The sequence below is a fragment of the Schistocerca gregaria genome, chromosome X (genome assembly GCF_023897955.1).
Source record: "Schistocerca gregaria isolate iqSchGreg1 chromosome X, iqSchGreg1.2, whole genome shotgun sequence".
Lineage (NCBI taxonomy): Eukaryota > Metazoa > Arthropoda > Insecta > Orthoptera > Acrididae > Schistocerca > Schistocerca gregaria.
Genome location: NC_064931.1, coordinates 499679203 through 499696057, shown reverse-complemented (window position 1 = coordinate 499696057; position 16855 = coordinate 499679203). Strand labels below are relative to the sequence as shown.

The following is a 16855-nucleotide window of genomic DNA, read 5'->3' as shown; positions in this document are numbered from 1 at the left end:
AGAAGTTCTTTCTCTTTAATACATCATTCAGTTTTTATGAAACTGTAATCTTTTGCTTGTCTGTACATTTACGTCACGTCTACCTATTTCCGTGCAATTCGGATAATTCCTTCGTGATGCGTTTATTTTTTTTTTATTTTTTTTATCTTGTAGAGTATCGATTTACCTTATTGTAGTTCTGAAAAAAATATGACGAAGGTTCATATTCCAAGCGGTTATTCTAATGAAAGTGGAAATTTGAAGCAGAATATAGCTTGTTAGAGGCGTATGAGGAACATCCAACTCGCCTCTCTTCGATCTTCTTAAAATTCCAATAGTACTGTTGATGATGGTTTATAATTTTTGCAAACGGGAAATGTGTGTAGTCAGATAATGTTGGCTGTAACCTGCCGTGTTTTCTTTCTTTATGTGAAAGCTAATCTTAGGAACCTATGTTGAGATTCTGATACGGTTTTTACTAATATCCTGATTAACAAGGACGGTTTATTTATATCGCTACACATTATAAACTAGTCATCCAGCCGTATGTACTTCATCCTACCAGTGCGATGCCGGGGCGGGTCGTTAGTTTTCGACAAATTTCTGCTCATTAAGACCGAGCAAGGTGACACTGGACTCGCATTCGGGAGGACGATGGTTCAAACCCGCTTCCGGCCATCCTGATTTAGATTTTCTGTGATTTCCCTAAATCGCTTCAGGCAATTGTCAGGATTGTTCCTCTGAAAGGGCACGGCCAACTTCCTTTCCCATACTTCCCTAATCCCATGGGACCGATGGCCTCGCCGTTTGGCCCCCGCTCCCATATCAACCAACCACCAACCATCTCGTTAAGAAAACTTGGAATAATATGTCTGGGAAGGAAATATACCGAGTCCTTTTGAAAAGACCCTCCCTGAGTTCACCTCACATGCCGTAGGAAACCACGGGAAAACTATGCGTCAATGGCGGGCAGTTTTTGAAACTCGATCCCCAAAACGCTAGTCTAATCCGATAACAATAGTTTCGGTTGTACACTTCCCTAATCCCATGGGACCGATGGCCTCGCCGCTTGGCCCCCGCTCCCATATCAACCAACCACCAACCATCTCGTTAAGAAAACTTGGAATATTATGTCTGGGAAGGAAATCTACCGAGTCCTTTTGAAAAAACCCTCCCTGAGTTCACCTCACATGCCGTAGGAAACCACGGGAAAACTATGCGTCAATGGCGGGCAGTTTTTGAAACTCGATCCCCAAAACGCTAGTCTAATCCGATAACAATAGTTTCGGTTGTACTCCCTATTCCATTCTGAGATTTACGAAATATTTAGACCATTAAATTTTTCAAAACATCAACTATTATTTTGAAGACAAACTACCTGATACTTCCATTTCAAATAAAGAAGTAGACTACCTTCTCCGTCTCCCGACATACGCACAAGTTGTTAATACTTAATCGCACGAAGTAATGGCAGCTATCGACAGGGGATCTCAAGTTGATTCCGTATTTCTAGATTTCCGGAAAGCTTTTGACACCGTTCCTCACAAGCGACTTCTAATCAAGCTGCGGGCCTATGGGGTATCGTCTCAGTTGTGCGACTGGATTCGTGACTTCCTGTCAGGAAGGTCGCAGTTCGTGGTAACAGACGGCAAATCATCGAGTAAAACTGAAGTGATATCAGGTGTTCCCCAGGGAAGCGTCCTGGGACCTCTGCTGTTCCTGATCTATATAAATGACCTGGGTGACAATCTGAGCAGTTCTCTTAGGTTGTTCACAGATGATGCTGTAGTTTACCATCTAGTAAGGTCATCCGAAGACCAGTATCAGTTGCAAAGCGATTTAGAAAAGATTGCTGTATGGTGTGGCAGGTGGCAGTTGACGCTAAATAACGAAAAGTGTGAGGTGATCCACATGAGTTGCAAAAGAAATCCATTGGAATTCGATTACTCGATAAATAGTACAATTCTCAAGGCTGTAAATTCAACTAAGTACCTGGGTGTTAAAATTACGAACAACTTCAGTTGGAAAGACCACATAGATAATATTGTGGGGAAGGCGAGCCAAAGGTTGCGTTTCATTGGCAGGACACTTAGAAGATGCAACAAGACCACTAAAGAGACAGCTTACACTACACTCGTTCGTCCTGTGTTAGAATATTACTGCGCAGTGTGGGATCCTTACCAGGTGGGATTGACGGAGGACATCAAAAGGGTGCAAAAAAGGGCAGCTCGTTTTGTATTATCACGTAATAGGGGAGAGAGTGTGGCATATATGATGCGCGAGTTGGGATGGAAGTCATTAAAGCAAAGACGTTTTTCGTCGCGGCAAGATCTATTTACGAAATTTAAGTCACCAACTTTCTCTTCACAATGAGAAAATATTTTATTGAGCCCAATCTACATAGGTAGGAATGATCATCAAAATAAAATAAGAGAAATCAGAGTTCGAACAGAAAGGTTTAGGTGTTCGTTTTTCCCTCGCGCTGTGCGGAAGTGGAATGGTAGTGAGATAGTATGATTGTGGTTCGATGAACCCTCTGCCAAGCACTTAAATGTGAATTGCAGAGTAATCATGTTGATGTAGATGTAGACAACAGTATGTGCTCCTTTACGTCTGCCTTAATCTTCATATTTTCTGCCTAGCCCTGGTCGAAATATTTCGGTGGCGTGTTTTGAAAACCACATCGCGTATATCTAACAGACTAGATGGTTAACAAGGTTCTCATATAAAGACGAGGTTTACTTGTTGAAACTTAGCGTATGTGGAATGTTATAAGACCTGACAGCTTTTCTTACTCGTCCTTTCCACCGTGAAGTAGTCAGGCGTACTTGAACTCCGACCTACGTAATGTATGAGCAGACAGTGCTCGTTTCCTGCAACCTATATTCCTGACGTAGAGCGGGACGCACCTAAGGTCACTAGGGTCATCGCTTCCATTGTAACGTCATCGTACGGAGGTCTTCTCCCTCTAATGAATTCCGCCCCCCTACACTAGCACGTACCGGGCGAAGTGGCGCAGTGGTGAACATACTGGACTCGCATACGGGAGGATGCTGGTTCTAAACGCCGTCCCGCCATCCGGATTTAAGTTTTCCTTGCCCTCGTAAACCTTCGGGGAGCTGTTAGGAAAGCACACGGCCAATTTCGTAGCACATTCTTGTCCAGTCCCAGCTCCTACTTCGCGAATTATGACCTAAATGTTAAACCTCAGTTTAGTTTTTTTTTAACCTCTTCTGATTAGACCATCAAGCTCTCTCTTACATAGGGGCAGGATTTCACACATAAGAGTAGCTATTACATCATAATTACCCAGAAATCAGGTTAAATAAATAAATAATATAATATAGCACCTAGTATTAGTATGATTTGAGTGTCTGAAGCGACAGTGTGAGTAAATTATACTGACTATGAAACAGTAAACTTGATATTGGCAGTATCTGTACTACTGCAGCGGCTGCCATTAATAGTGATAGTAATATCAATAATAATTCCAATAACTACGACATTAATAACAATAATGTTAGTGGCAGTTATAAGAATTTATGGGTGTTCAGAATAGATGTTTTCTGATTCAGAGAGTTCTGGGAAGCGAAAAATTTAAGGAGACTCCGTCGACTAAGAACATTGGGAAACGAGGGAGATCAGGTTGGAAAGAAACGAGTGCATACAGAAACAATGGTAATCTTTATATTTGCTTTAGTAGATATGTCATTACCTGTCCTCTGAAGCTGGAGATGTTATTAAGATCTCTGATACAAGTGTCCAGAGACACGTTCCTGCTACTGAGAAGGACTTCGAGAAGATGGCGTGCACAATGGTGTGGAACAGAAGGGATTTTGCTCTGTTGAGAACTGGTGTTTCTTCTATATTGTTCGGACAAGAACGTTGGCGTCGAGGAGAAACATGAAGGACAATGTTAACGTGATAGCTGGCCGCTGTGGCCGAGAGGTTCTAGGCACTTCAGTCCGGAACCGCGCTGCTGCTACTGTCGCAGGTTCGAATCCTGCCTCGGGCATGGATGTGTGTGATGTCCTTAGGTTGGTTAGGTTTAAGTATTTCTACGTCTAGGGGACTGATGACCTCAGATGTTAAGTCCCATAGTGCTTAGAGCCATTTGTACCATTTTTTTAAATGATAAGACAGTAGAGAAGACAGAGGGGATGGAACTCTGCTTGGAGGATAACATCGCTGTAATCAATAACTAGAAGTGTAAGTGATTGTACAAGTTTCTTTTCCAGATCAAGAGGAAAGAGTTTTTATAGGGCATGGGAAGATGATGATGCCTTCTTGCACACCGCAGTTACGTGCTCAGTCCAATTTAGATTTTCATATATTATTGCTTCTAGACTCTTTTCTGGAGGAGAGAAGTTGATATTGTTGCTGCATTTAGGGTTAAAGATGGTAGAGAGTCTTGATATTTTCGGCTAATGAGCCTAGACTGTCCAACCAGCACCGCTTGGGTTTTGCATGGGTTATGGTTTAACCTGATATGCTGCGCCCATTTTTATAGTTCCCACAGATCTGAACAGATATCTTCAGGGTGACTGATTTTGCACTTGGATTAAACTAGTGGTCGTCAGCTTATATGTGATATTTGCAGTAGGACAAAACGGATGACACATCACTTACGTACAAAATATTATAGGTCCTAATACCGAACCTTGGGGGATGCCTGATACTGCCTGTCTCCATTGTGACTTTATGGTACAGGAAGTGACGCATTGCTGGCGAAACGTCAGGTATGAGCGAAACCTCCGCACAGCACATGGAGAGAAATTTAGGTTTATAAGTTTGGAAAGCAACATGTCAGTGGTCCTTCATCTTTCACTGCAAGCTTTCATCGATGGTGACACACGTTTGTCTACAGTTACAGTTTCGAAACACACTAAACTCAAACATACTACTGACGCAAGTTATGGTATTGTAGTTTGAATATTCGTCTGTAACGGGAATATCTGCATTTGCAATGGAAAATTGCGCTTAACTCGTTCTTTTTTTCCATTACTAAATACTTATATTGGAAACCCAATGTATGTAGGCTTCTTCAATAAACTGCCAATTGCTGGTGCGAAACTGTCTTCAGTTTCTTGCGCAAAACTACATCTGGTTCTGTACTTGAGTCTGTAACGTTCGCGTATTTAGGCGAGTTAATCGGCAGCCCAGAATACGACGTAAGATGTATTTGTTGTATGGCTGAACGCTAACGAGTCCAAGTCTCAGGACGCGCCTAGGTAATTCCTACTTCCGGCTAGGCCTCGCTCCAGGCAGCCCAGATCCAAGGGCAGCAACATAGGACCGGATGTGGGTAACTACCACTACTGGGAATTTTGGACGAAGCGTCGATCGTTTAGGAGGGCCAGCTATGCTCCCAGTAATGTTGGACTTTGAGACAATCTTAAAAATTGCCCAAGTCCTTCAGAATGCTCAATGGTCATGAATGGATGCAGGTGATCAGACAAGATGCCAACGTACGTGTCACCTGTCAAAGACATATCTAGACGTATCAGGGGTTCCACACCACTCCAACTGCACACGCCCAACACTATTACAAAGCCTCCACCAGTTTGAACAATCCTCTGCTAACATGCAGGGTCCATGGATTCATGAGGTTGTCTCGTTACCCGTACACGTCCATCCGCTCGATACAACTTCAAATGAGACTAGTCTGAAGACAACATGTTTCCAGTCATCAATAGTCCAGTGTCAGTGTTGACGGGCCCAGGCTCTGTGTCGTGGGTCATCAAGGGTGCACGAGTGGGCCTTCGGCTCAAAAAGCCCATATCGATGATGTTTCGTTGAATGGTTCGCACGCTGACACTTGTTGATGGCCCACCATTGAAATCCGCAGAAATTTGCGGAATAGTTGCAATTCTGTCGCGTTGAGCGATTTTCTTCAGTCGCCGTTGGGCCCGTTCTTGGAGGATCTTTTTCCGCCCGCAGCGATGTCGGAGATTTGATGTTTTACCGTATTTCTCATATTCACAGTACACTCATGAAATAGTCGTACGGAAAAGTCCTCACTTCATCGCTACCTCGGAGATGCTGTGACCCATCGCTCGTGCGCCGACTGTAACACTGCGTTCAGACGCACTTAAATTTGATAACCTGCCATTTTAGCAGCAGTGACCGATCTGACAACTGCGCCAGACACTTGTTGTCTTATATAGGCGTTCTCGACCGCAGCGCCGTATTCTGCCTGTTTACATCTCTCTGTATTTGGACATGCATGCGTATACCAGTTTCTAGAGCGCTTCAGTGTATTTAATGACGAGTTTACTATTTTGCCAATGACTTTATTTAAATATTGATTGCAAGTGCTATTAAAAACTGTGCTAATTTATACGTGGTCAATCGCATGTGTTAGCGGATATCACAGTTGGAAAGAGAAAAGAAAAGACTTCTGTCAAGAAGGCATAAATAATTATTCAAACAGCCTTAAAGGACTCTGTTGATCCATTGTGGGCCTGGTACAGTGGCTGGTCAAATATTTAACAATGAAATTCCCCAAACAGCCGTGCAAATTGAGAAGTTCTTTTATTTTATTTTCGCTACCAGTTTCAGCAGTTTATTATACCATCCTCAGGCCCCATATGGACCTCTCAAAACATAATCGATAATGGCATACTGGGGCCATATGTTTCTGGATGTCTTAAATTCTCAAGTGCTTTCTTCGAAGACTTGACTTGAGTTGCAGTCAAGTTTTTGAAGGAAGCTCTTGAGAATTCAAGACATCCAGTAACGTATGGCTCCAGTATGCCAGTATGGATTACTTTTTAGAGGGGCATATAAGGCTTGAAGGTGGCATAATGAATTAACGAAACTGGTAGCGAATATAAGATAAAAGAACTTTTCAGTTGGCACGGCTGTTTGGCGAATTCTTTTGTTAAGTATTAAAGGTCATTCTGTTGTCAATTATCGTGAGCACACTTGCGCAAGAATGCTGGCTTATTTATTTATGAACCAACCATTATTTATATTTACTGTAAATGTGAGTGCAGCCAAATGTTTATGTATTTATGTATTTATCTATTTAAATATTTTAGTAATATATTAGAAGCCCTGGAAGTGGTCAGAAACTGACTCAAATGATGTCTTTAGCACGTAACGACGATGCATTTTTGTGGGGATAGCTGTTACTCAGACCAGCGGCGTTGCCGCAGAGGTAACACCGGTTCCCGTCAAATTGTTGAAGGTATGCGCTGTTGGGCCAGGCTAGTACTTGGATGGGTGACCATCTGGTCTGCGGAGCGCTGTTGGCAAGCCAGGTGCACTCAGCTCTTTTGAGGCAAACTGAGCAGCTGCTTGATTGAGAAGTAGCGGCTCCGGTCTCGTAAACCGACATACGGCCGGAACAGTGGTGTGCTGGCCCCGTGGCCCTCCATATCCGCATCCAGTGGCGCCTGTGGCCTGAGGATGACACTGTGGCACGTCGGTACTGTTGGGCTTTCGTCGCCTGTTCGGGCGGAGTTTAGTTTTATAGCCATCAGCCAATGGGAAATCTGAAAGTAGCGGAACACTACAGGAGTCAAGTGGAGACTGGGACTTTTCGAGTGAAGAGCTCAAGGAAGCGATTCTGGACACTTTGTGTCGAATGCCTATGCTAACGTGCGTCATTCAGTCGTATAGGTGATTTATTCTGAGCGGTTGATGGCCGCTACAATACTCTAACCTCTGAAGGGACACTCACTCACGAGAGCTCTGAATGTGCTCCAGATTAGGACTGTAACTTTTTCCTCTTGCAATACGGAACTGAGGGCAGACAGAGTATGAGTAACTGTTCTTCGCATCGTGTGTGTTCATTTTTGTATCACCATGTTGAACTCTGGACTGTCTTGAGCTGGTGAATATTGCGTGTATTGTGATTACGAAATGGACTTAATTTTCACATATCTTCGATAACTACTTAGTTTGAGGATTTTGCTACCATTCTCATAACGGTATAAGGGTATTTTCTGTCTCTATTTTAACTGAATACCATAGGTCTACTTCCCGTTTGTCTGAGATTGCCTTTCTTGAACAAACATTATTCAACAAAATTCTCTATCGTCTACATCAATTACAGACATTAGACATTCTATTCTGTAGTCTGTATTTTGCTCACTTGCAATTCTAGTCAATGCCTAGACTCTTTGATTGCAAGATCACAACTAGATGTTATTATTTGTAACTTTTTACCTGCTGGGCATGAAATCAGACGTGCGCGACCTGACCCTATGACTACGTCGAGCTGTTCTTTTTAAACAGAGCCGTGCATAACCTAGGTACCTATGTACGAGTAACCAGAAGTAAAAATGCAAGTGGTTCGCTCGTGTATGTTGTGCTTAAAAACCATTCACCATCCAAGATCGAATAATATATATATATATATATATATATTAATTTAAGACCACCTGTTTCAACAGACTACGCTGTCAACAGACTACGCTGTCATCTTTTATTGTAAAACATGGTAATTTTATGCTAACCACACGCATGAGATGTCAAGTGGGTGAAAATAGCACATTATAAACGGTTTCGTATCGCTAAAATATTTGAAAACATAAAGCACTTTATGCAGCAGGCTATGTCCACATACATGTCGCTCACAGTTACAACAAAAGATTTTAAAATCTGAAAATGACAGCATAGTCTGCTGAAACCGCTTGTCTTCACACTATCTTGGCTGGTGAATGGTTTTTAACAATCAAACAAATAGCCCATCAGTTCTCTCAAAACGAGAAAATTAAGTCACTATGTGATGTTGTTTAGAAAAGCAACTACACAGCAGTAACCTTTAGGTACCGTTGAAAGTTCTGCAGTTCCCTCTAAAGTACCTGCCAAGGGGCACAGGTTACTCTGTTCAATAGTAAGAGTTCTTCACATTCCATTTACGAAATGAGTGCGAGACCTACTTTTGGGCGCTGTTATTGCTCCAATTTTATTAGCAATATTTCTACGTGAGAGATATATCGGCAGCTGAAGAATATTCGTAGAATTTGATATAAAAACGGTTCATGGAATTCCACGAGGAGTTTTAGGAGGACATTACATGTGTTTCTACAAGTGTGCCCGCCTGGAGCGTGGTGGGCTCGAGGGAGTCTGAGCGAGGACAACACCGTGCAGGCCTCTACACGACATTATATAAAGCAATCAACTTCCATCGTTTCAGTAACAGCGACGAACAATGTACTTGAGTAACAGACGTTCCCACCACTCAAAGGGAGTTTGTTACGTAAAATAGCTTTTACAATATTTTAATATCCATCTGTAATTACGGTCAGATGAGGAAAAACTAACGAAATATATGACGCTGCTTGGGAGAATCAGTCCTTGTTTGCAATGCATTAGTGGTGTCGTTTTAGGATGCCAAATAAGGACAAGGACACGTAATTCTGTATCCCTCATTCTGTCAGTGAACTTTAAGTGAAACTAAATCTCTAAATATTAAAAGGGTATTCGGAATGCATTTTAACAAAGAATCGAACAATAAAATGGTCGCCGGCCGAAGTGGCCGTGCGGTTCTAGGCCCTACAGTCTGGGACCGAGGGACCGCTACGGTCGCAGGTTCGAATCCTACCTCGGGCATGGATGTGTGTGATGTCCTTAGGTTAGTTAGGTTTAATTAGTTCTAAGTTCTAGGTGACTGATGACCTCAGAAGTTAAGTCGCATAGTGCTCAGAGCCATTTGAACCAATAAAATGGTCAGTGCGTAAGAGTTGACGCACTGGATATGTGACTAACCAGTGACTAACGCGGAAGTTCGTATTAAACGTAATTGGGAATGAGTCCCTTCCAGAGGAAACGGCCTTCCCAATACTTTTCTCAGGTGGTAGTTACAGCACATGTTTCTCTTTTACAGGTATTCTTTGTCCTGCGGAAGAAACAAAGCCAAGTGACTTTCCTACACGTGTACCACCACACAATTACTGCACTTTTCTCTTGGGGATACCTCAAGTTTCTGCCAGGTAAGCGTCTTGTTTCTAAAGAAGTGTTATCACGAGTCGCCCTGCAACGTGATTTTTTTTCCCTTTAGCCGGCCACGGTGGCCGTGCGGTTCTGGCGCTGCAGTCCGGAACCGCGGGGCTGCTACGGGCGCAGGTTCGAATCCTGCATCGGGCATGGGTGTGTGTGATGTCCTTAGGTTAGTTAGGTTTAAGTAGTTCTAAGTTCTAGGGGACTTATAACCTAAGATGTTGAGTCCCATAGTGCTCAGAGCCATTTGAACCTTTTTTTTTTCCCTTTATGAAAGTCTGTTGTTCAAACTTTCTCTACTACCACTTCAGGTATAGCTGCGGCTATCAGCTTACATTAGACAAGAAAATTGTGGATCTTTCACCATATTATCTGCAGAAGCATGTTGTTAGCATGATTAATCTACCTTTCCTATTTTTCTGTTGCATCTTAGAGTTAAACTGTGGAGAGCGCCGAGGGTTTCGTTGAATAGCAACTGTGATTAGTAGTGAAATAATTTTCCTGTGCGAGAGATCCGTAAAATTATTAATCTGATAACTCGTTTATATAATTTCACATCTTTTGTTAATCTATCAAACCAAGACCATTTACTAAGATAACAGCTCTCCATATTTCCGAAGAACTAGTATGTTGTTCAAATTATCAGTTTTATGTATAGCACAGACCTCATCTGTTCCAGTTAAGAAATAATAACTGATTTTAAGCTTGCGTGTCGGACACCATCGAGTGAAATTATTTTCCAACAGTTAATTGTATCACCTATAGCAAAGCACTCAGTCTTCAGGCCACAAGTGGCCCATCGGGCCCATCCGACCGCCGTATCATCCTCAGTTGAGGATGCAGATAGGAGGGGCATGTGGTCAGCACACCGCTCTCCCGGTCGTAATGATGGGTTTCTTTGACCGGAGCCGCTACTATTCGGTCGAGTAGCTCCTCAATTGGCATCACGAGGCTGAGTGCAACCCGAAAAATGGCAACAGCGCATGGTGACTGGATGGTCACCCATCCAAGTGCCGACCACGCCCGACAGCACTCAACTTCGGTGCTTTCACGGGAACCGTTGTATCCACTGCGGCAAGGCTGTTGTCATCACCTATAGCAAAGTCAATTTTAGCATTAATCTCGTCTGTGAAAGTTTGCGGAGTATTTTTTGCCATACGTTTCACCAGGTGCAATTAGATATAGCGTAAGAGCCACTAGATAAAAAGATTTTAACATAATTTCCAGTACCAATAAATATACGTGGTATTCTACGGAGGTCTAGGAAACCCGTTTTGAAGTACAAAAGCCGGCCACGGTAGTCTAGTGGTTCTAGGCACTCAGTCCGGAACCGCGCGACTGCTACGGTCGCAGGTTCGAATCCTGCCTCGGGCATTTATGTGTGTGATGTCCTTAGGTTAGTTAGGTTTAAGTAGTTCTAAGTTCTACGGGACTGATGACGACAGATGTTAAGTCCCATAGTGCTCAGAGTCATTTGAATCATTTTTTGAAGTAAAAAAAAAGAGGTAATAATTATTATCACCCGCAGTGCACATATCAGTTGAACAACATGACTTTCATATTTCTTCTCTGCAAGTACCATTAATGCAGTGGAAAAATGTTTACAAATACAAGCTACACAAGTTGTAATGAAGGTATCACTGCGGAGTATTTCGTCTTCAGAGAGCTTTCTGTAATAATGAAAATCATAACTTTTGTTAATAACAAGCAATGCAATGACTCAGTGGTTAAGTGCTTGTGATATAATTTTGCAATCGATTATCGAAGTAAAGTCAATCGCAACACCTAGCAACAAACTAGTTGACCCAAAATATCCATTTTTCATATGTAAGAGATATTTAGGACAGCAGCACAACATTGGTGCTTTCTTACTGATTCCGTAGATAACCAAAAACCCTTCTGAAATTGCATTTTAAAATTCATCACCCCATATCTTGCTACAGTGTATTGATGATTTACAACTCATAACTGGATAATGTTGTGACTGGTCATTTAGAGCTGCAATTTGTTTAATTTCCATGAATACCATAGAAATGTTGGGTGACAACAGTGCATAAGCTTGTCGATTGTCAGTTGTTACATTGAGTGTCATTAGTAAATTGGTTACGAAAGAAATATCGTGCTATGAAGAAATATTTTCACTTTTCAGTACGTACTGTCACGCTCAAAACTATCCGAACGACCTAAACAGCGTTCCATCTGATTCGTGTGCAATCCACGTAACTGAACTGAAAAGATAACTGCTCTGTATGGCTTTTAATCCAGATGCAAGTTAATACCACGATAACACAAATATCATGGAACAGCTTATTAGAGGTGACACTGCCATTACCCCTGTAAACTCAAATTTATTACAATAAATGACATTTCAAAATGCAAATTTCACCTTGAAATTATATAACGAAATTTTTTCTACTGAACTGGGATTCGGGACTCTAATCCATTAACTGTAGTTCCTGTTAATTAACGACGAAACATGTTGCATATGGTTTCAGTCACAAGTAACAAAGAATGCGCACATTTAAACATGAAATGTCATGGCATACCTTTTGTTTTGGACGGAGATTCGAAAGCAACACGTAATCGGATTGTTAACTAAGCACAACCAAATGTTAAAAATAGTAATTTTTCACGAGTAGTCAGATGATTGAAACTAAAACGACGAGATGAGAAAATTTTGCTTTACCGGGAGTCGAACCCAGAACCTATCATCGTTGACTTCTAGTCACCAACAGACGTTATAAAGTAGCGATTTTGTGCAAATGTTTGAACTGGAAATGACATGACAAAAAGTTCTACGCTGACTCGAAATCTAATCCTAGACGTATCATCGTTGTTGACCACACATGAAGAGACATCGAATATCGAATAACTTTTCACCGGTTATTACGAGTGGCATTTTTGAACTTTAAATGATATGAAGGAAAGTTCTGTGCGTGACTGGGAGCCGAAACCAGTACCCATCGTTATTGTGGACAAAGCGCGGATAGGTGTTAAAAATCATAATAATTTACCACCCATAGTTTATGCTACAACTGGAAATGACAGGATAGCAACTTTTGTACCAGACCAGATTCGAACCCAGACACACATCATTCGTGGAGATTCTTAGTAGTTCGGAATCATGAGGAAACAATGAAACAGTGGAAACGTATCATCTCAAACGGGTGAAACTCAGCCAAAGGGGAGATGTGAGTGCGTGTGGAGACCAGCATTAGTCTTTTCAAAATCGCATGCTCCAATACAATAAGAAATAAGTGCCCTGTGACTTTATATTCCATAAGTTGTAATTCATTTGTCTAAAAACAGAGCGTATTTTACTGCGTTTCAGTTGGTTTATGGAATATAACAGAGAAAAATAAGAGAGTAATTAACCAGCATTCCCTCCACCCATTAACTAAAATAGTATGACGATGGTCAGGCAGTTTGGATTCCACGCCCGTAGGGAGCTGCTGGTTTGGAAATCAAGAAGTCGATAATCCAAGTGTAAAGTACATTTCCGTCCATAAAGAAATGTTCTTTATAGTTGTTCGATAAGGACCGAGAAAGATAACCGCTTGCGTCTGCTAAATCTGAAGACTTATTGCACAAGGAAATTCTTTACAGTTAAACTCCTGGACAGTTTCTTTTGTGAAACCAACAGACTGTAGATGGGCATTCTCGTACAGTAGCAACACTAGTTTCAGTTTGGTCGCTTTTCGGACGTTGTGGTCCCATGGCGTTTCCGTTATTGACAATTGATCACAAGTGCGATGGACACATCCCTGGGATGCAGTTCTTGACGTTATATGCTTAACGGAACATTCTGAGGACTCACCCTGGCCTTTGCTTCAGATACTTTCTGTTATTGGCTAACCACCATTTTCTTGTTATGAAGTTAATGCAAAGTGGTTCAAATCTCCGTCTCACCATCCTCATTTAGGCTTTGCGTCATTTCCTTAAATCGATGTAGGTAAATGGTGGAATCTTTCTGCAAACGGGCAAAGTTAATTTCCTTACCCAACCTTTCCAATCGTATTATGCTTATCAATTACGGATATTTTAGAACCGTGGCTGTATATTGAATGTAAATAAGTTATACAAAACTGCAACCAATCACTTTTTTTAAAATAGTTATGTTTTATTCCATGAACCGGTATTAGAACCTTTTCAGGTTCATCTTCAGATGGTTTCAGGAGGTCACATCATTATTGGCAGCATAATGCTGGGTGCTGGTTCTATGACAAAAAGATGGAACAGACTTTGATGTATTGCCTGAGTATAGCTTATCTGTCGATATGGATGTAAATTTAGTTTTTTACTTACTGCGACAGTATAGGTGGCTTTTTTCGGTTAGTGTCCATCTGTCTGCCTCCATTTTGATGTCTAGTTGTTATATCACTACACACACTTCCACACAAACTACATTAATTTACACTCTGAATCCAGCATGCGCTTTATAACTGTTGCTTGGAACAAAGATTTTGACAGAAAGATATGGCATAGGCCTACTTTGCACAGAGATGTAATTTGTTCTTCTTTACATGTATTAAAGTCGATATAAGGGCAAATATTTTAATCAGACTGGCGATAACATGAGAGCACAAAATAAAATTAATAAATAAATTACAGCAAGAACAAACTTCAGGTGATCTGAAATCTTACTTCTATTTGTATATTAAGTATAATACAGGCAGTTTACAGCAATTTTTTTCCATTAAGATGAATACCCAGGAATCAATGATACAGAGTTATTGTATCTGCAGTGAGATGCAGCTGTCTGTATGACTAGGACCTTAATGTTTTTTAACAAACCTTCAGATGAACTGTTGACTTCTTTCTGTTGTTACGTTAACATGATCTGGGATATTAGCAAGAGCCACCTATACTGTCGCAGTAAGTAAGAAACTAAATTTACATCCATATCGACAGATACGCTATAGTCAAGGCGATACATTAAAGTGTGTTCCATCTTTTTGTCATAGAATCAGCACCCAGCATTATGCTAGCAATAATGATGTAACCTCCAAAACCATCTGAAGATGAACCTGAAAAGGTTCGAAAACCGGTTCATGAAATAAAACACAATTAAAAAAAAGTGACTGGTGGCAGTTTTGTATAACTTATTTACATTTCCGATCGTAGTTTCTGATTTGTCTGTAATGACCTTGTAGCTGACAGGATGTTTAACCTTAAGCTTCCTTTCTTTCCATTTTCACCCGATATTGAGTGCAAAAGTCCCACGGAGGTTAAATGGTCGCAGTCATCACAATTGCCAATAATCGGGTATTCCACATTGGTAAACCATAAAAACGTCGAAACTTCCTGGCAGATTAAAACTGTGTGCCCGACCGAGACTCGTACTCGGGACCTTTGCCTTTAGCGGGCAAGTACTCTACCATCTTTTTTTCTGTTCTTTTCATCTGCTCGGGGCGGACGTCGTAAGACATCCGTTTAAGTTCGTTATTGATCGGTTAACTCAGTTTTTTTATTACAGAGGGCAGCTAACCCTTTGACCGAACACGCTGAGCTACCGTGTCGGCAATCTGAGCTACCGAAGCACGACTCACGCCTGGTCCTCACAGCTTTACTTCTGCCAGTATCTCGTCTCCTACCTTCCATACTTTACAGAATCTCTACTGCGAACCTTGCAGAACTAGCACTCCTGAAAGAAAGGATACTGCGGAGACATGGCTTAGCCACAGCCTGGGGGATGTTTCCAGAATGAGATACTCACTCTGCAGCAGAGTGTGCGCTGATATGAAACAGGAAGTTTCGGTAGATGAGACGGTAGAGCACTTGCCCGCGTAGGCGAAAGTCCCGAGTTCCAGTCTCGGTCGGGCACACAGTTTTAATCTGCCAGGAACTTTGAGCGACCTTTCCCGTGCCTCCAGAGTCCAATAGTGGTGTCATTGTACCAATGATAAGCTCTGTTTCTTGTGAAATGGGGTGGAAAAGATGTACCTGTGGGGATATTACATTTTGTAGCCCAAAGCAAGGAGTTGTTTATGGATGGCATCATTTCTCATCGTTTGCTATTGTCGGCACTGAATTGACGAGAGATTTGCCTTCTATCCGCTGTCACAATCTGCGACAGTCAACGATGACCCCCTTCTGTCGACACATTGTTTCCCACAGTAATTGAGTCTGGCGACGACGGTTTTCCCCGGATCGAGATTCTCATGATACATTCTCTACGCAGTGGCATATGAAACCTAGGAAATAGTGTTCACCGTGTCGTGCACACACGATTTGGTCTCGATTCCATGCGCTAATGTCGCGCATCCTATGTATCCAGTAACGACGTTGGTCAGTAATAAATCAGACGACACCCCCGCCCCTTTACTCGGGGAATTATTCGATTGGCCTCAGTAAGACTGTACCTATACCGTCCATTCATATAAATATGGCCACCGCCTATGTTCGACGTCAATTTGCAATACCCATTAACAGACGCCAGGCGGCAGCACCAACAATGGAAGGTATATAAAGTGCGTCGGGGAGACGCGGGAAACCGCAGTCGTTGTAATACGGAAACAGAACAATTTATCTGACGTCCCAAAAGGGCGTGATCATTGACTTTCAGGCGAAGGATAGAACCATTTCCGAAACGGCTAAGTTTGTAAACTGTTCGTGTGCCACCTTGGTTGAAGTATACCGTGTATGGTAAAATGCAATTACTTAAAACTGGTACCGAGGCAACTGGTGCAGCACGGGCCATAGATGACGGAGGTGAACAACGGCTGCGCCGATGTATACACGCCAATATACGTGAAACTGCTGAGGAACTGACCGTCCAGACGAAACTAGGCGCTACCAACAGTGTCTTCTCAATCACCGTTCAAGGAACGTTGCTGCATGTGGGCTTCCGCAGCTAGCACCTGGTTCATGCACCCATGCTGACTGCTGTCATTGGAGCCGACATGACTGCAGATTTCTGTCGGTT

At 42.1% G+C, this 16855-nt stretch overlaps 1 protein-coding gene across 2 annotated transcripts in view; it reads left to right on the top strand.

The window, feature by feature from the left end:
* Nucleotides 1–16855, top strand: part of LOC126299257 (elongation of very long chain fatty acids protein 7) — a 115404-nt gene that overhangs the window by 92003 nt on the left and 6546 nt on the right. For both annotated transcript variants that reach the window (XM_049991053.1, XM_049991052.1), the window contains exon 6: nucleotides 9818–9923. In XM_049991053.1, coding sequence (XP_049847010.1) covers nucleotides 9818–9923 — 106 coding nt within the window. The remainder of the gene's footprint in view (nucleotides 1–9817; nucleotides 9924–16855) is intronic.